The 21,082-nt window shown below is 32.4% G+C and overlaps 3 protein-coding genes across 3 annotated transcripts; all 3 read right to left on the minus strand.

Moving 5' to 3' along the window:
• Nucleotides 1-175: 175 nt before the first annotated feature.
• LOC140178981 (uncharacterized) lies at nt 176-2,843 on the minus strand. The gene is made up of 2 exons (XM_072216833.1): nt 2,446-2,843; nt 176-2,151 (listed from the first exon to the last, which is right to left on the minus strand). The coding sequence occupies exon 2, from the start codon at nt 1,894-1,896 to the stop codon at nt 724-726; it is 1,173 nt and encodes a 390-aa protein (XP_072072934.1). The 5' UTR covers nt 1,897-2,151; nt 2,446-2,843; the 3' UTR covers nt 176-723.
• Nucleotides 2,844-3,843: 1,000 nt separating this feature from the next.
• On the minus strand, nt 3,844-8,662 carry LOC112750792 (serine/threonine-protein kinase 54). Its single transcript, XM_025799641.3, has 6 exons — nt 7,930-8,662; nt 6,330-6,451; nt 5,407-5,603; nt 5,139-5,313; nt 4,682-4,816; nt 3,844-4,352 (listed from the first exon to the last, which is right to left on the minus strand). Exons 1-6 carry the CDS (start codon nt 8,231-8,233, stop codon nt 4,146-4,148), a joined length of 1,140 nt encoding a protein of 379 aa, XP_025655426.1. The 5' UTR covers nt 8,234-8,662; the 3' UTR covers nt 3,844-4,145.
• Nucleotides 8,663-9,941: 1,279 nt separating this feature from the next.
• LOC112750793 (protein WHAT'S THIS FACTOR 9, mitochondrial) lies at nt 9,942-14,792 on the minus strand. Its single transcript, XM_025799642.3, has 3 exons — nt 14,265-14,792; nt 12,552-13,279; nt 9,942-11,606 (listed from the first exon to the last, which is right to left on the minus strand). The coding sequence occupies exon 3, from the start codon at nt 11,446-11,448 to the stop codon at nt 10,183-10,185; it is 1,266 nt and encodes a 421-aa protein (XP_025655427.1). The 5' UTR covers nt 11,449-11,606; nt 12,552-13,279; nt 14,265-14,792; the 3' UTR covers nt 9,942-10,182.
• Nucleotides 14,793-21,082: the final 6,290 nt, after the last annotated feature.

Genomic DNA, 21,082 nt, shown 5'->3' on the forward strand with positions numbered 1-21,082 from the left:
CAAAAATTAAAAAAATAATTATAAAGTTTAAAACATTATAATACTTACACAAAACAATTATAAAGTTTAAAACATTTTATATAAACTAAAAAAAAGTAAAAAAAAATCATATCGGTCTAAAGCAGACAAAAAAAATAAAATAAAATAAAATGCATCAACACTTACACACCTTACAATTAAGTCATGAAAGATTTCTTAAAACTTAATTATATCATTAAATGTTCTTTAACACCCTGAAAAATATCACTCACACTCAAAGATCAGAATAAAAAACCATTCAACTTTATATGATTAATTATAATATACATTTATTTAGAATAAAAAATAAAGATTCTCATAACGTTTATTTTTTTTCCTTCAACTCCAATTCCTTTTTCGAGTAAATACCTATAGTAGTCCCTGAGATTCACGCAATTACTCATAGTAATCCCTAAGATCTCGATTTTTCTATTGTAATCCTCCAGATAGAGCTCCGAGCACTCAAACTAGTCCCTGGCCATATTTCAAGTGATGACTCATCACCGGAGCGCTGACGTGGCCTAGGATTGCCACGCTGGAGGGCTGCCAACGGCTAGCTGAGCTGGCTAAGTTCCAATTTTTACCCAGATTGGTCCCTCCTAGTATATGTAACCCTAAATCCCCAAATTCTCATACACCTCTCCTCTTCGTCTTGTTCACCTCTTCTTCTTCTTCTTCCATACACTTCTTCCTATTCATGCACTCTCATCCGGGGCTGCTACTCATGTCGATGATGGGTGGAGGTAGCACTGCAGGTGGAAGCTCTGTTCGTTCCCCATCTAGCTGGCACCTTATGTTATCATTTTTCACTATCTTTATGCTTTTACCCTCTTGGATTGTATATTCTCTCACAGCTTCTCTAAATTCCCATTTAGTTTCAAACTTCATGCCTACCTCAAGGTGCAGCTCTCCAAATCTTGCACCCTCCCTAAACAGCAAACTTGCCTCTTTAGATTCATTTCCTTCCTCCAGCTCATCTTCTGAGTTTGGAGGCGTCTTCATCTCCTCCGAGTGCCAAGACTTGGTGCCATCTGAATCAACACCTGGGTCTAGTCCATCTTCTACCCCTTCATGAACACAACCCACAAACCCAAGGTCAACCTCAGCGTCGCTCACCTCCTCCACCAAATCATCGTCTTCATGTAATATCTTCTCCTTCCCTTTACCTAGTGGACTAATATTTCTCTTACCCACCGCTGCATGTGTCATGTTTCTCCTAATCCTACTCCCAGTTTTAGGATCATTCCCTGTAGCCTCAGAATCAGAGGAACTACCCTCATCCGGACCTGACTTAAACATGCTATCCTCTTCACTGTCAGAGGAGTCAGAAGATACATCAAAGGGAACTTCATTGTTAAACACTTTGCTAGTAAATCCTCTAGCAGCAGACCGTGTACAGGGTCTCCTGGAAATACTTGGTCTCTTGGACAGTTTCTGCTTGTTGCTCTTATCTGATTTGGTGTTCTGATTGGGTTTCGTGGGCTGGCTGATTTTGGTGGGCTTGGTGAGCTTGGTGGGCTTGGTGGGCTTGGTGGCTTTTGGGGAGTTGGTCTTCTTGAGAGGTTTGGTTGTCTTGGAAGGATTAGCAGTTTTGGAGTGTGATGGTTGTGATTGCCGTGGAGATGTTTTGTTTTTTTTGGGACTGGATTTGCAAGAAGTATTGGGTGCAACCTTAGGGATAGGAGGAGCAACTATGAGTGCATGAGTCTGTGTAAGTGGGGGACTCACATCAGTATCTGTACCTGCATTACATCCCTTTCCACCATGATCATCCAAGTACACAACTGTGTTATCTCCCTCTAACACCTCCGGCACTGACACTGTATGCTCGAAATATATATCAATCAATCCCTCATTTGTCCTAGCACAATTCACCATCTCTCTTATCTCTTTGTCACTGTTTACATTTCTCAACCCATTCTCCAAACCTTTTCCAGGAACATGTCACCAGCACTGTTTTATGTCATTGTACCCAAGCTCCTTATGTTAGTTCCGTATGTAGAAGACATCTAGAGTATCAGTGTCTAGATCACCTAAACAGGCCTTGTTGTCCGGAGAATATGTTATAATCCCTTCTGCATTTTTTTTGAAGTCACCCCAATGATGAAACATGATGTCCAACTTCTCCTCCATCTGCAAGAAATTTAAAATTTTTACAATATATAGGGAGAATTTGAAAGCCTACTCATGCATTAAAAAGGAAAAATAATCACCACAAGAAAACATATTTTTCCAAACCTCCATACATCTCCCTGTTTCTTCCCTGTTTCATTCGGGTATTACAGCAACCCCACAAACCCCAACCAAGATTCAAACCCTAGACACTACAATGACACCAAAACTCCAAAACCTCAACTACACTGACCAATGCTATCATCAACCAACAATGTATTCAAAATGCAAAGTAAAAAAAAAAAAGAAGGTTACCTTGAGTCTGATCACAACGTCAGAACCTCGTGTTTGTGGTGAAGGAAGGGAAGGGAAGATCGATAACAACTTCTGACCAGATGACTTCTTCTCTCAAATTTTCGTAAACCCAGCAAATACAACCCTACGGCTACGCCATTGATGGGGAGATGAAGAAGAAGTCAGAGGGTGGAAGAAGAAGAGACGAAGTGTTTGTGTTGGGAGAGAAAACTGTTTTTCATAATAAGTAACAACTATACGGCATCGTTTTTGGCTTTCAAGGGCGCCAAACCCAAAACGACCTCGTTTTGGACACGTCCCACGTGGCAATCCGATGCCACCTCAGCGCTCCAGTGATGAGTCATCACCTGAAATATAGTCAGGGACTAGTTTGAGTGCTCGGAACTCTATCTGGAGGACTACAATAGGAAAATCAGAATCTTAGAGATTACTATGAGTAATTACGTGCATCTCAGGACTACTATGGGTATTTACTCCATATTATCTTAAAAAACCAAAAAACCAAAAAACCCTAAAGAAACCCAAGCCTACTTTTCAAAAAACCACAATCACACACACATTGATCTGTCTAATATATACAGTTGACACACTCTGCTAACCATTTGCTACAACCACCACCAGCACTGCCACTCTTTTAGGTGTGCAATTCTTCATGTACCACAAAAGAAGAAAGTTATGCGTCTGCTAACCATTTGCTACAATCACCACCAGCACTGCCACTCTTTTAGGTGTGCAATTCTCCATGTACTACAGAAGAAGAAAGTTACACGTCGCAACATACTAACTGCCACGACAAATTCATATGTATGGATGTTTCATGTGATCCATACTAAAGAATTTCTCTTTGTATTATCATATTTATTATATTTATTTGGGTGTCATTAACTTAATAAAATAAAAAAATTTAATAAAAAAATATTTTTTTAACGTATTTGATAAATTTTTAATAATAAAAATAAAACATTAAAAAAATAAAAAATATCTTTTTTTGAGAAATTATAATTTATTTTTGTTAATTTTTTTTAAAAAAAAAAATTATGTAATAAATAAATAAATAAATATTTTTATATAATTATAACTAAACATAATTGATAAATAAAAATATTTTTGACATAAAATATCTAAATATAAATTACTTTTATTTTTTTATAAATTCTTTTAAAAGAAATAACTTTAAAAAAATATTTTCTTAAAAGCTCACGTCCTTATCTTGCTAACAATAAGTTTATAAAAGTAATTGTATATATTCCCTTTAAGCATTTGGCTATGTATAAACTGTTCTATTTTCTATTATTTAATACTAATTTAATTACCATTATCACATGTCACACTCATTTGTTCATGAGAAAAACATAAGAAAACTAAACGAAAATCACTTTGCAAGCAAAAGAAAAATCATGAACTGAACCAACCATCCTTGATATTGGTGTTGGAGTGCTACTACTTCCAAGAGTGTATGAGAGGAACTTACATAGAAAATATATCATAAAAATGGATGCAATGAGGAGAGCACAAATTAGCTTTACAAAAAGTATATATTAGAGCTCTTCTTCATTTACCTATGCCTTTCACACTCTTCTTCACTCTCTTCTTCTTCTTCTTCTCCTATCCTTTGAATGAAAATCAAATTACAAACTGATTTTGTATAGCTTCCCTTTCTTGCAATCGATTAGATTCCTTGATAGTATGAAAAATCTTGTTCAAGGTCCTCGATACCTCCGGAAACATAAACAACCCTGAGGTTGATCAAGAGGGATCATACCTCCGCCTTTCGAGGTGTCAATAGCTTCCAGCATCGACACCACTTCGTCCATCTCCGGCCGCTTATCGGGATTGGCATCCCAGCACCTCTTCATCACATTTGCCAGAGAGCTTGGACAACAACGCGGAATCTCCGGCCTCAGGTTCTGCAGTTTTATAGAGTCCACCACTACGCATGGTCAATTGGGAACAAAAGGGGAAACACCAAATTTGTGCAGTAGAGACACTTAGTTGAATTTTTACCCATGTGTCACATTTTTCGAAATTTGTTATCAAAATGTGACTTTTTTGTAACTAATTATTACCCTTTTACCAGTGACAACTGATTTGATATTTCATTTCATGGTTGTTTATAGTAAATATAGAAAGAGTAACATCTGAGTAATTAGTTTCAAGAGAATGACATTTTAGTAATAAGTTTCGGAAAAAAGTGGCACATTGGTAAAAAAGCCCACACTTAGTATGCTCGATATACCTGTCGTACGACGGCCGATGTTACTTCCGAGAAACTAAGGTCAGGATATGGCATGTCACAGCAGTAGATCTCCCATAAGCATATACCGAAACTGTACACGTCGCACTTTCTATTGTATGGATTACCATTTAGAACCTGCACAATAGAGTTTCTTCAGATATGTTTAAGCTCAACATGAACCAATTATGATACATGTTAATTGATTCTAGAAATATAGCAGGATATATTTGCTGAGGATCATGTATCTAAACTCCAAGTTGAATATACACATTTTTTAATGATATAATTCTTGGTAGCTTCAAAGTTAGAATCACATATAGTTGTTTTAATGTGAAGTTCATAGTTGAGAAATGTTAAATGACAATTTAGTAACATATCAAATCATCTAACAATTTTCAACTATCAGATACTTCAAATGCACCTTTAACACACGTGGGAAACGTTTTTAAGTATATACCTCAGGAGCCATATAACCAAGAGTTCCGGTTTCACCAGTCATGTCATGAGGATTGGAAGCCTCGATGCGAGCTACACCAAAATCAGCTATCTTCAAGGTTCGCGTCTTGTCCAGAAGCATATTTTCCGTTTTAACATCTCGGTGAACAATCTTCTTCATGTGGAGATAACTCAACCTAAAAAGTAAAATGAAAAAAAGTTGCCAGCTCAGAAAGAAAGTTTATAAAACAGTCTAATATTATAACAAAGATTAGGCATAGGGATTAAACCCTCTTGCAAGGTCAAGTGCCAGTTGGACAACCACTTTAAAAGCCAACTTCCTTCGCCGATTTTTAATGAGATAAGACTTCAGCGCACCTCCGGGACAATACTCAACCACAACACAACAGAGGTTGCTCGGCATGCCTATGTGACCATTCTCTGTTTGTATCTGTAGATCTGATGTTCCCATTGTCGCCCCAATGAACTGCAAAATGGATGTGACATGAGGAATAAGTAAGAGAAATCCCATGCTTTTTATTTGAAATCTATTCTAGAAGGAAAAACCAATGACAGCAATTTCCTCCGGCCTTAAGCACTTTACACAATTAACTTCCATAATACAATACAATGCTAAGTAGGATGTAATCAAATGATGTAAGCAATTAAGGGATCAAAAATGCATGAGTAATTACACTAACAACAATGTCCATGAAGAAGAATATACAAGTACAGAAAATTTTATTCTGTATCTCTAACTATGGCAAAAACTTAATGTACCATAGATTGGATCACTCTTTAGCCCTGTGTATTTTTCCACAGTTTGGATCATAATGTTGTCCTCGCCCACCCAACTACTGGCCAATCCCGCTCCCAACCCCCAAAATAATAGAAAAAGCAACAGAAAAAAAAAAAAGCATTAATGAAACTCATTAAGCAAAAATGTGATCCAAAATCGTTTTGATATCACATACATTCATGGCGAGAGCAAATAGTCCGAGTTTAAGATGATATTCGTCTCCTAGAACATCCAATTCTTATGCCATTATGCATCAACTATCTTTCCCATTTAGTTATGTTTCTTTGTTTGATCTCTCTTATCTCATTTGATTCATAGTAGAAAATGGCATGGTTTTAGAAACCTATAATGGGAAGCAACCGGGAATCGGTTTACATAAAAGAACATAACGAGGATTGAGGACCTAAACATTACCTTGGTCACATTAGGATGGTCAAGCTTATGCCAAACAGCAACTTCTTGTGTAAAAGCTGCCCTCAAAGAAGCTATTTCCGCTTCGGAACGATGGCCCTCTTCCCCCCAATCAAGAAGCTTAACTGACAAAACAAAATGAAAATTATGGATAAATTGCTCGTTATTACATCAGTTGGAGAACTGTCTTCACTACTTACTTTGAATTTTTCTTTATTCAAATTCAGATGAAAGTTACAGGGTTGAGTTCAGCACACATGAATCATTAAGGATAAAATATTCACCATATTAAAATATAACATTTGAAAAACTAAAACAAGGGCACTAACATTAATGATGACTTTAACTTGAAGAGTACTTGTAGCTAACTCCAAGGAGAAAAAAATGTATTATTCTTATTATTCTAATCAGAGAAATTTATTATGTGGCAGCATAATAACCGGCCATTACCATCCACAAGTTTCAGTTATTATTATTATTATTATTATTGTTATTATTATTATTACTTTTGTTCTCAGCCTTACATTGACTCAAAGTAGTAAAATTAGGTGCATATCAGAAACAAACAAGAAAGAACACATGAAAGTTTTAAAAAAAGATAAGAAGAATATTAAAGTTCATGCACATAACTACCAAGTCAACTGGATCTTGTGAATTCTAGATAACAAAAATAATAATAAAAAAAGAAGTAAAAGATACACAATCTTGTGAATCACGGATTCAGTAAATCTAGATCTACAAAGTTCCATTGCTCGTTAAAAAACGAACTCAGGGAAATAAAAAAAGAAACGAAATATGGACTCATGTCCAACACTTTTATTAAGTTACAAACTGATGAAATAATAAGTATAAAGAAAAAAGTTTGAGGAACCAGAAAAGCTTAAAATCAATGGATCTGTTGGCTAAGTAACATAGGTGTCACACTTTGAACTGAAACATCATGTTCAACAAAACTTCATATAAAATTTAGAGCTAGAAACTGCATAAATTTGATGAAAGGTATTAGTACATTTCCCCCTTTTTTTTTCTTTTTGTTTTTAAAACATGTGTAAGGAATCTTGGCATTTTACATGAAAGAAGAGCTTAGCAACTCATCAACCTACTAAAACATTTTCATTAAAAGGGAGAGGGAAGGTTGATGACATTAGAACAACACATGCAACATTGTCAGCTGAAAAAAACATCAGGTTTCTCCAAGTCAAATACCGAAATTGCCACTCCCAAAAAAAAAAACAAACACGCAGAAAAGGGTAATGAACTAAGCTGTGCATGATTCTACCTTGAAACAGTTAACTATGAGAACAAACATTACAACTTCAGATTCTCCTGTGCAGTTGTCTTAGAACAGAAACACAGCAATAATGAGAAACACGAAACTGTTTTTTAATGAGGATACCGATATTAAAAAAATTAGCAAAATCTCTCTCTTAACAAAATTAGCCTGATTTTCTGTTCATATAAAAACTGCAGACAATGAAGACATAAACAAAAACACAAACTTTTTCTGCCTATATTATACCATTGTTTTTGCATTTACTGTCATGACTCTTGAGACACTTGCCAAACACGGCCTAAGAAAGACACTGCTTTCTTTTTTTTTTACCTGCAACATCTTGGCCATCATAAACACCACGATGAACAGTGCCAAAAGTTCCACGAGCAATGACAGACTTGATTAGGAGCTTGGAAGGGTCAATCTCCCATTCTTGCCTTGTTCTTGATGATGACCTTGCTCCTTCAGCAGCAGCAGCAGCAGCAGCCATGGCAGCATCATCTTCTTGCTGCTGCTTTTCTTTGTTCTTTTCCATCGTCCATGCTCTGCTCAGGTGCCTTTGTAGTTGCTCATCCAAGCTCTTCAGATCTATCTGATCCGCTCTTACATAACCACCACTCTCATTCTTCTTCATCTCTCTCTCTATCAGTTCTTCTCTTCACTAGTGCTCACAAAAGCAAGAATCACAACACACCCGTTACCGTTTTTAATGGTAAAGTTGCTTAGGAAAAATGAAAAGTTACAAACTTTGGCATCAAGTTCAGTTTTTGAGCAGTGTTTCCTTGTTGGGTCTATATATGTGTGTTTGTGAATGTTGTGTTGTAATGGTGCTTGCTGCCACTGCTGCTTCTCTTTCTTTGGCTTCTTTGTTGTTGTGCTGATGTTGAGGTCATAAATATAAATAATGGGGGCTGTGTGTTGTGTACAAAGACATGTACCACAGTCTCTCTCTCTCTCTCTCAATCATCCATGTGGGCACATGGATTTTGCCTGAACACGACGTGTGTTTTCTGACCCACTTTGCTCTCTCTTTCTCTCTTCTTTTACATATATATAAGAATTTACAAAAATATTATAGCACAGTGAGAATTTATTATTTCTAGTGATTAATTAATTATTAATATTTAATGTGAATTGTTTAAAAATATGATGTAAAATATGCTGTTAGATTATTAAATTAAAATAATTAAATTATTAATTAAAAATAATAAATTTTAATATTTTTTGTTTTTTTAATTTTAAAATTTATTATAAAGTGTTAGTAGTATATAAAAATTATTTATTAAATTAATTATTTATATAAAATATATGTTAATATAAAATATACAATAAAAATATATAAATAATATATATAATAGTGATTTATTTTTCGTATTTATTTAGCATTTTTTATTTCGGTTAAATTTACTAGATAGAAAAATCTAATGTAAATACTAATTTTTTAATATAATAAAATTTATAAATTAATTTAGTCCTTAAAATTTACAAAAAATTAAAGTATTTGAATAAAGTTCTTTTAAAAATTAATTTGAGATATTATTCTAAAATTTATATGCATATCCAAGATTCAACTAAAATTTACTATCATCTACTGAAAAAATTCTTTAAAAAAATTAAATTTACTTTAAAAATATGCTGGGTTTTTTCCACCTATCTCGCCTCCACTTGCTATCTCTTGTTTTTAATTTATTGAAACCAAACATCTCTCTTTTCTGTGTATGTGGCTCTTCCCTTTTTAGGGTATTGTTTTGTGGTTCTATTCCTATTTTCTTTTTAGTTTCCATTTTTTAATTAAAAGTGACATTTATGGGATTCACGGTCATTGTACCTTTTTTGCACAATACCATCTCTTTCAAAGAAGCTTTGGCTTCATCAATGGGTGATCATGCAAACAGTTAAAGGCTCAAAAACAAACAAACAAATAAATAAATACATAAACTGTAATCATATGAGTATATGATTAGTGACTTGGACAAACTGCCCCTGAGAGTATTCCAACCAATGTTCTGAAAATCGGACCGAATCAACTGGTTCAACCGGTTTAACCTTGAACCGGAAGCAAACACAGTCCTATTTGCCCCCAAAACCGTTTCTCTAAAAACCGGAGGAGAACGTCAAACCGGCCGTTCCGGACCCGGGCCAAAAACCTAACCCAGACTCGTGAATATTTTATATTTCATTTGCTGTTGAAATTTTCATTTTAATTAAAAAAAAACCTACTAATATTCAAGGTTTATTTTCTTCATTAATATTATAAGGTGATGACAAAGTAACTTGGACTGCAAATTGGGTTTTGCTCACCAATAACTGAGATGCTGTGTAAAACATTTGAGATCCCAAAGTACAATGCTAAAGAATCAAATATAGTTAATCAGATTGTCACTTAACACTAATCACATGAGTGATAATATTTTTTCTAATAAATAGATACGGAACTGAAAATATCTTAGGACAATAATAATACAACTAAATCTGCCACCAATCCATATTGAAATAGCTAATAGGCCATTTCATTCTCATTCAGTGAAGAACAGTGTGGCGTTTGATCTGTTTTTCTTTTTCCCATAATAAATTTTTAAATTTTCATACAACCTGTTCCGCAGAGCATGCTGCAATCTCATGCTCCTCTTTATCAACATTATCTGAATCTAAATCCTGTTTTGAACTACTCTTAGAAAATCGATTATTCACCCTCCTGTTCTTTAAAATCACTTGTGATTTCTTCATCAACTTGATATACTTCTTCCTAACACCCAACAAAGGATGCTTCTGAAAAGCTGATCTATCGAAACTATAGGCTTCCTTAAGAATAACTGAACAAGTGTTGTTCCTAAAAGATAGATAAAACATATGAGGATGCCGCTCAAATGCTCTGTGCATTTTCTGTGGCAACCCAAAATACTTTTTGAGGCAAAAGAGCTTCTTCCTCTCTGCAGAATGTTCAACAAAAAGCGAAAGCAATTCATGAAGAACCCCAATAAGTCGTTTCTCAGCTATGTCACTGTTTGGATCCAAGTTTGAGAAATCATCATAAGGTGAAATATAAGGAAGCTTTTGAAACTCATCTAGCCAATTCTGAATCTTTGTCCTCAACCTCAAACCTTTTGATGGGAATAAGGGAAATTCAATGGCCTCCATTGTTCCCCCAAAGATCAAACCTTTTTTCATCGCATTCTCTTCCATTACAGAGAAAATCTTTTCTCTTCTTTCAACAGCCAATGCCTTCAATCCACCTTCCATCTCCACAAACTTGAAAGAGTCATCAAGATTTCGTTCTGGATACTGCAAAAAGTCATCAGGCAAGCCCAAATACCACTGCATCCCTTGAATTATCTTTAAAGGAAGAACGTTCTCTCTGGTCATCAATATCATCTTCTTCAACCTGGATTGCAAATCCTCCCTGCAATCTTTGTATACTCTCTTCTCATCCTTGTCAATCTCGGCTGCTTCTGGTGTCAACCTGAACCAAGGAAGATTGTATTGAGGACCTGTAAACTCCTCAAAGATGGATGGATACTGTCTCATAAATCTGGCAACCTTCATGGGCACATCCAATTGTAATCCCCTCTTCGACACATCGGAGATAGGGATGCACTCATTGGGATTCCGAGCAATGCAGTTTTTTAGGGCAATTATTGGCTTGAGCAGAATGGACTGGTGAATGTCCTCAATCGAGTCATAGTATGAATCATTCTTCCATTTCATGTACACATTGACATAACTATACCTCTGGATATGTAAAAAACTATTAACAGAAACCTTGCCATCAAAGGAGATAATTGATTCTCCAAAGCGCCCAAGCAACTTTTTGATTGTTTTGACTGCAGGTTTGTTAAAGACAAAGAACATTGATTGAAAGCTTATTAGCAGCAGGAGTACTTGCCAGTAAATGAACCAGGAGAAAAAGGGAACTCTTGGTTTCAAACTTTTGATTGATAATATCTTTCTAAGGAAGCTTGGTATTGAGCCAACCAACTACAACGACAGAGAGAAAGAGTGTGTTTAACCTGTTTATCATAAAAGCAAGGAAAATGATTCAGCCAGAAATGTAAAGAATAAGTATTCAAAAAATTAATGAAATCGTGAATCTAAAGCTTAAGCAAAAAAAGCATCTAAATTAGCCATTCACCAAAACTAACATGATGCCAAGACCTATTATCCATTGATGGTTGATAATATTTCTAACTTGTCAACATTGGTTACAATAACAAAGAAGACAATAAAGCACATTCCTGCAACATTCAAAAACACCAACAACATTTGTACCTCTATTGTTTCATACAATCACCCAAACAAAGAGATTTACGTATAAGTCATCAAATATCAGGAAATCATATAAATTTAGAAAATACCAGAAGAAGATCATGCACTATTTGCCTTAACTAAAAATATTTGGCCATCATATTACAAAATACATCACAGGTAAGACTTAAGAGCATTATATTATAGTATATAGAACATACAACAAACCAAAGTACAAAAGTCAACTAGATATACATATGATTTAACACTCCTTTATCATATTCATTTATATCATAACTAGACAAAAAAAAAAGAAAAAAAGAATTGATGGTACAACTAGATAAAGCCAATCCTCTAGAGTTAAGGATCCACTCGTAAAAGTAAGACGGATCAATGCAACCTAACCCTATATCTATCATCCCTTATACATGAATTTCAGAGTACCTTATTCTTATGAGTAACAAAGCAAAAATAGTCACCACTTATATATCATAGTGCATCATATCTAGCTATCCTATTTATCTTAATTCAGTGAATCACAATTAAATATGCAACAAGCTGAAAGCCAAAAGAAATTCTCACAAAGAGTGCAACATGATTCTTTTTACAAATAAGTTCTTCTCTTGGGAATTCCATTTCATTGAACAAATATAATACTTCAAGCGCATTAGCAGTAGTTGAAAATAAAACTGAGACAGAGAGAGACTTACGGAGGGATGACACATAGCGTAGCAGTGACGATTTGAGAAGAGGGACATCGCAGCCACCTGCTGCCACAACGGCGACAGTGACGGCGTCGACTACAGCAACGACGTCAAGAACAGAGAGTTTTCTCAATTCGGTGGTTTCTTTGGAGGGGTTTTCAGTTACTGTGCTTAGTGTTAGAGTTTGTTGGGTTGATCCGGATCTCTGTTTCTGTTATGGGTCGGGTTCGTCCGGCCCATTCCGTGACCAAAAATACTCCTTTATGTTATATGGAGTGGGCATGGTTTGAATTTTTAAAAATCCAAACTGCATTCACTTTAGAACCAGTTTTGTGTTTTATAAAACCAAATTGGAATCAGATTAAAAAAGGAAACCGGTTTGGAAAAATAAAAACTGGTTTTAATATTTAAATTCGGTTTTATATACAAACCGGTTTTGAATCCGGGTTTTTTTGTAAATTCAATTTTAAAATCAGATTTTTAACCTCAAAACCATATTTTTTTAACCAAAAATCTAGTTTTAAAACCAGTTTTTAGAAATCCAATTTTCAAACCAGATTTTTTAATCTCAAAACCAGATTTTTTAACCAAAAATCCAATTTTAAAATCAGTTTTTAGAAATTCAATTTTCAAATCATATTTTTTTAAAAGTAAAATTAATACTAAAGTCTTTTTAAACTAGCAGTAGCAGACATCTCTGCTGCTTCAATATTACAGTTATCAATCATCTTGCTCTGCATATAAAGTAAGGTATATAACTCAAAATTTGATGCCAAACATATTAAAATTAACACAAACTAATCCAAACTTATCCGACAAGCTAAATTGGATAGCAATCAATTTATGTGACAAAGTTCTGCCAAGATTAAAATGCTCTGTTATGTAAATCGGGTGATCGCAAAATGAAATTGTCCAAAGTTAAAAGAAAACTTAATCAACACTAAAATGAAAATGGACACCAAACCAGCCTCAGATTCCACAATTTACTCTCATTCAATCATTTGATACAATAAAATTTACAAGCAAAGACAACGTGTAAATACACAACAACAATTTAGCAAATAAACAAGAACAAGACCTAAATAGAAAATCCAACAAATTAAATCACAGAAACCTAACAATTTAGCAAATTAAAACAACAGCAGCCCAACAATTTAGCAAATTATCAACTTAACAAGTTCAAGAACAAAAAATCACAACAACAAAAAAAAATAAAATAAAAATAACAGAAGAACAACAGAACAACAACACAAGAACAATTAGCAAATTAACAAGTTCACACTAACAGTTAAAATTTACCTGAAGAACATTAATGCAAGTGGAATCATGATGCTAATATATTTTCTACAAAGATGCTATTTGTGCAGCTAAAATTTCCTAATTACTAAGATCCAATTATTCTAATTTCACATGCAATCAACTTACTAAGTTTCTAAAAGCTAGAAATGATAAAAACCAACCCGAAATATGGTTAAAGCATTTCATCAAACATGTTGAGTGCGGTAAACTTGAAACTAAATAAGAGAATTCAAAGCTTAGTATCAATGTGATAGAGAAGAGAACATAACTATTGTATACTTTAATTCAGTCTATGAAAAAAATCCAAACCACTGCCAAATCAAATAGTTACTTATTGTAATAGAAATAAGTTGCAGAGTTTGAAGCAGAGTATTGGTGTTGTGTGAGTGTATTGTCTGGTGGTGGGTTTAGGGAACTCACGGCGGCGACAAAAGAGAGCAGTTCGACGGCTAGGTGGAGCGCGCGGGTTGGTCGCAGAGTTTGAAGCAGGGCAACGTGGCTTCCAGACGAACGCGAACCCAAACGGTGAACGGCGAGTGAACGCGAACGGTGAACCCCGAGCAAACTTGAACGGCGAAGAACGCGAACGAAGACGACGGCTGAACGAAGACGCGAACGTTAACGGCAACCAACGGCGGCGGAAGCGCGGCTGAGCAGACAAAGACGACGGACGCCGAGCTCGAGGAAGCAGCTGCGATCGGTGACAGCGAACGGGGGTTGAAGACTTGGAGCACGAGGGAAGCTAGATACGGACGGACGGCGGCAGTATGCCACTCCTTGCGGCGGCGGTGGTGTAGGCTTACAGTGCTAGGGTTTTTTGGCTGAGTTTCTGTGAATGAAAGAAAGGGAGGGAGAAAGGGAGAAAGAAACGAAGGAGCTTCAGAACCAAGAGTGAAAGTAAGCAAATTTGGCAAAAACGACGCCGTTTCTTTTAAACCGGTCGGTTTTCTATCCGATTCAACCGGCCAAAAACCGGTCGCTTCGACGTAGAAAAACGGTTTAGGAATAAACCGAACCGTTTACTTTCGATTCACAATTAAATCGGTTAAATCGGTCAATTCGGTCCGATTTTTAGAACAATGGTTCCAACTTCCAACACTTCACATAATCAAATTCATTTTGGTTTGGTATCAGACTCATACGTTAGTTTAACGCTCTCTTTGACCATATTACTATGCGGACGTGGAGAGAGCAAGGACTTTGTTTGGGTAAAATATTTGTAAAATGTTAAAAATTGTTATATAAATAATTTTTTTTATTTTTTAATTTTCTCTTTAATATAACTAGCAGACCAACATCCATGAAAATTGTTTTTTTTTATTTAACACAATAAACATAAAAATAATAATTTTTAATTAAAGATAAGATGTATTTATTAAAATAAGAAGACGTCAAGATCAGCAACATAAGAAGCTAAAATTCTCCAATAAAATTAAAATATAACCAATATCAAAATCTTAAATCTCACAGAGAAAAAAAATATAAATTTATAGAAAATTAATATTTATAAAACTTTAAATCTTTTTTTCTTGTTTTTTACCTTTTCTTTTTCTTGTTCTTCGTGTTTGTAGAGTGAATATAGCTTGCAATCACCTACAAAATCATTTCAGAAAGGACACAAATTAGGGTAAAAGAGTACAAAACATTATACAAAAGGTGCAATTAGTGTTAATCTAATAAGGTAAAAAAACATCCCATAAAGGACACAAACATGTCATAAAAGACACAAATTAACTAAAAAAAACAAAACAACCCCCAAAAAAGTACACATTAATTCTAAAAGAACGGAAAAAATGCGTAATAAATCTAATTGAATATTGGATTTCAATTCCATAATAAAGAATCTGGACATGCCCACGAAGGTGGAATTTTTATTTTAATAAATAAAATAAATATAATTATCGAAATAAATATTTTTATGGAAATTTATCAATTTAAATTCTTTTGCCATATTTTGTTTACTGTGTAAACGAGATGATTTTTCATGTATCTCGTTTACAGAGTAATTTTTTAAAAAAGAAAAATTTAAAAATAATAAAAATATTAATAATATCAATAATCTAAACTTTTGGCATGCAATTAGTACATAAAAAAGTTGGTAGAAGAGATGAAAATAAATATGTTTGATTGATTAGTATTCAAAAAGAGAAATTATCTAACAAGAAACAATAATATTGGTCATGATGATAACTACGTGAGCCGTTTCAATTCTCACGTAGTTATCATAATGACCAATATCATATTAAGCATTAAATAATTACTTATTGCTTCTAATCTTTAGATAATCGTATAATTATTTTTATATTATCAATACATTAAAAATAAATTCATTCAAATATTTTATAACATATTTTAAAACATCCACAATTTAAAAGTAAAAATAATTATATAATTAATTTAAAATATTTCATATTATATACCAATAAAATAGTAACATGCATTAACTAGGTCATTAAATAAATTAAGTGTATTTAAATTATATTTTAAATTTTTAAACAGTTGATAGTTAAAAAAGAGGTAACCATATTAATAGTAAGGAGTTTAATGATTTCCAATTAAACTGGTGTTAATCCTTATCATTTAAAATGAATTAAAATTGATGAAACATATCTATTTTAATCTCTTCTACCAATCTTTTTATATACTAATTGCATGCCAAAAGTTTAGATTATTGATATTATTAATATTTTTTATTATTTTCAATTTTTTTTAAAAAAAATACATGTATCTCGTTTACACTGTAAATACATGTATAGTGTAAACGAGATATAGATATATATTTCGTTTATAGTGTAAACAAGATATATACATATCAATTTGATTTTTTTTCATACTGTAAACGAGATACGTAAAAAATCATCTTATTTACAATATAAACGAGGTATAATAAAAAAATTTAAATCGATAAATTTCCATAAAAATATTTATTTCGGTAAATATTACCTTTATTTTATTTATTAAAATATAAAATACCCTACGAAGGTTGGAGAATTGAATATGAAGATACGAACAATGAGAAGTTATTTTCATAGATAACTAGTTAGTTAAAAAATTAATACTTTTAAATTTTACACTATTTACAATAAATTTTACAAGTAATTACTAAAATATAAATACCCCACTTCATTTTATAGTAAGTATAATATAATACGTGATTGGAAATAATATTATTTAAGTGTGGTTATTTTTATGATAATATTTTTACATAAAAATAATATTATGAACTATTAAATAGTTCAACATATTTATTTAGATAATATTATGAATTATTATATAATTTAATAAAATATATTAAATTATTTAACAATTCATAATATTATTTTTTATATAAAGATATCTGGGTTAAAGTAATCACTTTATTTATTTAACAAAATTAAATTTTATACAAATATCATTGCTACTGTTGGTGTCACTCCCATATTTATCTTGTTATGACCATCGGTTTTGCTTGGCCAATTAAATGGAATTAGAATATATATCGAAATATTGTCTTAATTGCAATAATACCAAAAAATTATAACACAATAATGCATTTAAAAAAGCCTACTTAAAGGTTAAAGAAGTAAAGAATAAACCACAAGTTAGTGTCAGCTACTCATTTGTATCACTTGGTGAGGAGAAATCGTAGTTATGAAACTGGTACGTTTTTAAAGGAATAATAAAAAGGATTTTACCAAGGTACTTATTAAGAATATAAATATAAATTTTATGTAAAAGATAATTTTAGTGTATTAAAATCCTTATATATTCTAAAATCTTATATTAAAAAAAAAACATTTTACTTTTATATTCTTAACAAATAAGGAAACCCTCACAATAAAACTCGTTGCGCTACTATTATTAGATTTTTTTTTAAAGAAACACATTTACAAAAATACATATTAAGATATTTCTCGGTATATATTGCACTGTTCGAGCTATTTTGAAAAAAGAAAATCAGTGACGAGCTATTTTGAAAGGAAGATGCTCCCATAAAGTAAAACGCCTTTTTATTAAGATACTTATGTATTGCATTATTATTAGACGTATTAATAAATTGGTAATTTTTTAGTTTTTTAATAAATTAGAATAAAACCGAATTTTTTATAACAATAAAAAAATTAGATCCGGTCAAACTGATTAATTTATATAACTCATTGAATTATAGGTTTTTTTTTTTAAAAAACAAAAATCAAGGATATATTTATTTTTTTATCAAAAAATTTAAACATGATTTGATTTATATTGTGTAAATCGATCGGACCAAATCTGATCTAATAATTATAATACAAATAATTGAGTTTATTATTGTTGTTATAATAAATTGATTTTGTTATGATTTATTAAAAAATAAATTATTAATTAATTTAATAAAAATTTTTAATAATATCATAACCCATATAAATGTTTAAAAAAAGTATTTTTAGTGTCTTTATAGTAGTACCTATTTTTAAAATGAGATCATTACTTTCAGGAATATGTATGGGGCATCACACCATTAAACTATGGGCAATTGCTGACTGAGACATTCAAGTTTCTGACCATAGATAAAATAAACAATAGAATATCAATGATATTCATCTGTAGAAAACAAAATAGTAACATATATACTTGTACACTTGCTAATATTGATTTTTCAATAAAAGTCCACTTGCTAATATAAATGTCCTCAGTTCTCAGACAATAATGATTCCATTCAGGTGACATATGCAGATTCGTATTTTTTTTTTATTTTTATTTTACTTATTATTGTTTATTCATAATTTCATTTTCTCCTATTGTACATTTCAATTTTAGTTTCTTCAGTGTTTTATTCATCATGCTGCATTGGCTTCACATGCCAAATGTCTCTCTAGCACTGGCTTAATTTAAGAGAAACATGGCACCTGATCCTTGATTAACAGAAAAAACTTATTTTGGGTGAATAGAATTTCAATGACAAGATTAAAAAAAAAATCATCTGGGGAAGGTTGCATCTTAAGTACTTTGTAAATTGTAGCCACTAAATGTGTTATTCTATGTTAGCTTAAGAAATAGAAAATCATATACTGGTAATAAGGAAGGTTATTCTTGTGAAATCACATACGATAAAGTTCAAGGTCTCAAAAGAAATAGGTTGTTGCAATTGCAAGAATCAAACTAACTTTTATGGCATTGATAGAAGAGTTGGTTACAGAACATTAGATCATCATCATCATCATGATTGATTTGAAAACTGAAATGCTTATGTGGATGGACCATAACCAATGATTACTTTAAAAATTGATCTCCCCTTTTCCCCTAAAGATGCTTTCAATTTTAAAATGATCACTTAAGTCGGTGTCTTACACACTGGAATCATGGGTGAGTAAAAGGTATCAGGAACTTGAATAAAGCCTGTACTGGATTATGCTTCAACGATAGTTTACATAAATTGCACTCAATAGTGTATCCATTTCAAATCTCACGATAAATTGGCATTTATTAAAACGTATCAGAAGAATCAATTGTTGAAAAATAAAGGTAGCTGAAAAGAGTTGTATAGTAATAAATTTAACGATTTGAATAGATGATTATTTGTTTAAAAAAAATGATTCAACATGTATAAAAAAATTAATAATGGCTCATTTCTTTTAGTTATAAAACCACCTTTTTTAACAAAAAGCACATTAGGAAAGAGAATTTGAATTTTACTTTTGAATATAACACTAATTGAGTGATAAAATTCAATAATGCATAAAAGCTTAGCTGTTTTCTTTACTAATAGGGAGAACAAATGCCCTTAAGAAACCAACATTAATTTTTCAATATACTAAATGGAAAAATGATATTTATTTCCAAGAGAAAGTAGTAATTCGTGTACTGCTTAGTGCTTGCCAACAAAATTTTAGGTATTTGATTATGAGAATTACTTTTATGATGACAACAATATTGTTGTTTGATTATGATAATTACTTCACAGTATAAAAACCTCAAATTTTAACTTTTTTGAGAACATGACTTAACATTACATACAACTTTGAGTTAAGATTCAAAATGGTCCCTAAAGTTACATTCGAATCTTATAATAGTCTCTGAAATTAATAGATACTCATATGCATCCCTGAAGTTACACTTCGAAACTCAGAGTCGTCCTTCAAGCATTTTCCATCAATTAGGCTTCACCGGAAAGCTGAGGTGGACTCTCTTTTAACATGTTGGCAAGCCCAAAACGACACAGTGTTGGTTTGGTGCCTAATTTGGGCCAAACGACGTCGTTTTCATGGGTAGAAGCATAACTCAATGTTTCCTCTTCCTTCCAAAACAGATACAAACGTCTTCCTTCAAAACCTATCTTTAATGGCGCTGCTCTGAGTGAGGCTGCTACAGTGTCTTCCTTCAAAACTCGACTGGTCTCCACAGTTGGCTTTTTCGTCGTCATTTATGAGAGTGTTTTCAAAAAAGAATTTCTTTAACAGAGATACACAAAAGGGATCTGTCTAGCCATAGAAGATGCTCTGTTTGTGGTAAATCTTGTTATTTTATTTTTCTTTAGTAGTTACTAGGATTATTTGATTGATTCCTGTTTCAATTTTTTTTATTGTGTTAGTGATAATATGGTTTAGGGTTGAAATTCATTTATTGTTTGACTATAGGATTTATGTTTTACTTCTTGTAATATATTGATATTAACATCAGGGTGATGTTTCTCTTTCTAAATGAATATTTGAATTTTATCATATATTGATATGCTACATTAGTGAGGATATTATCCTAACTTGTATTATTATAGCTCCTAAATTTTTTAAAGCTATATTGCTTAATAATTGTTGTCTTTTTTGGTGCTGATTTTTATTTTAAACTTGATATGCATCATTTATGGGATAAATAGATATATTTTCTGCACAAATTTTGTCCTTAAGCAAGAGCTTACAGATGGTCCAGCAGTTTCGGCTCTTTAGGTAATTACATGTGATATTGTGATCATGTAACTAATTAGAGTTTTTCGACCAAGATTATAGCACTGATATTATGTAATCTTTCACATTGTAATAATGTGCAACTATAGTAAGGTATTATACTCGCTTATAATACTTTTTTGACTTGTAGCACTGATGTTTAACTCTTAATTATTTTTTATTTGATTTATTCTAGCTAGGTTTGCAGGTTTTATGAACCCTGTTGGTTCTTAGCTTTTAATTTTTATGTATGTTTTTAGGGTTTTAATGAATGAAGGCGTCTTTGATGTCATCACCCAGGCTTTGCAAAGTCAAGATAAGAAGTTGGTGTTAATTGGGTAT

Source organism: Arachis hypogaea, chromosome 15, assembly GCF_003086295.3.
Source record: "Arachis hypogaea cultivar Tifrunner chromosome 15, arahy.Tifrunner.gnm2.J5K5, whole genome shotgun sequence".
In the NCBI taxonomy this organism is placed as follows: Eukaryota; Viridiplantae; Streptophyta; class Magnoliopsida; order Fabales; family Fabaceae; genus Arachis; species Arachis hypogaea.

Bases quoted from the DNA above. Each gene is read 5' to 3' on its own strand.
- LOC112750792 (XM_025799641.3), bottom strand. From the start codon at position 8,233: ATGAAGAAGAATGAGAGTGGTGGTTATGTAAGAGCGGATCAGATAGAT. The intron at 6,452-7,929 runs GTAAAAAAAAAA...TTGTTTTGTCAG, and splicing joins TGATGGCCAAGATGTTGCAG to TTAAGCTTCTTGATTGGGGG. The intron at 4,817-5,138 runs GTATATACTTAA...TCTATTGTGCAG, and splicing joins TTGGTTATATGGCTCCTGAG to GTTCTAAATGGTAATCCATA.
- LOC140178981 (XM_072216833.1), bottom strand. From the start codon at position 1,896: ATGGTGAATTGTGCTAGGACAAATGAGGGATTGATTGATATATATTTC.
- LOC112750793 (XM_025799642.3), bottom strand. From the start codon at position 11,448: ATGTTCTTTGTCTTTAACAAACCTGCAGTCAAAACAATCAAAAAGTTG.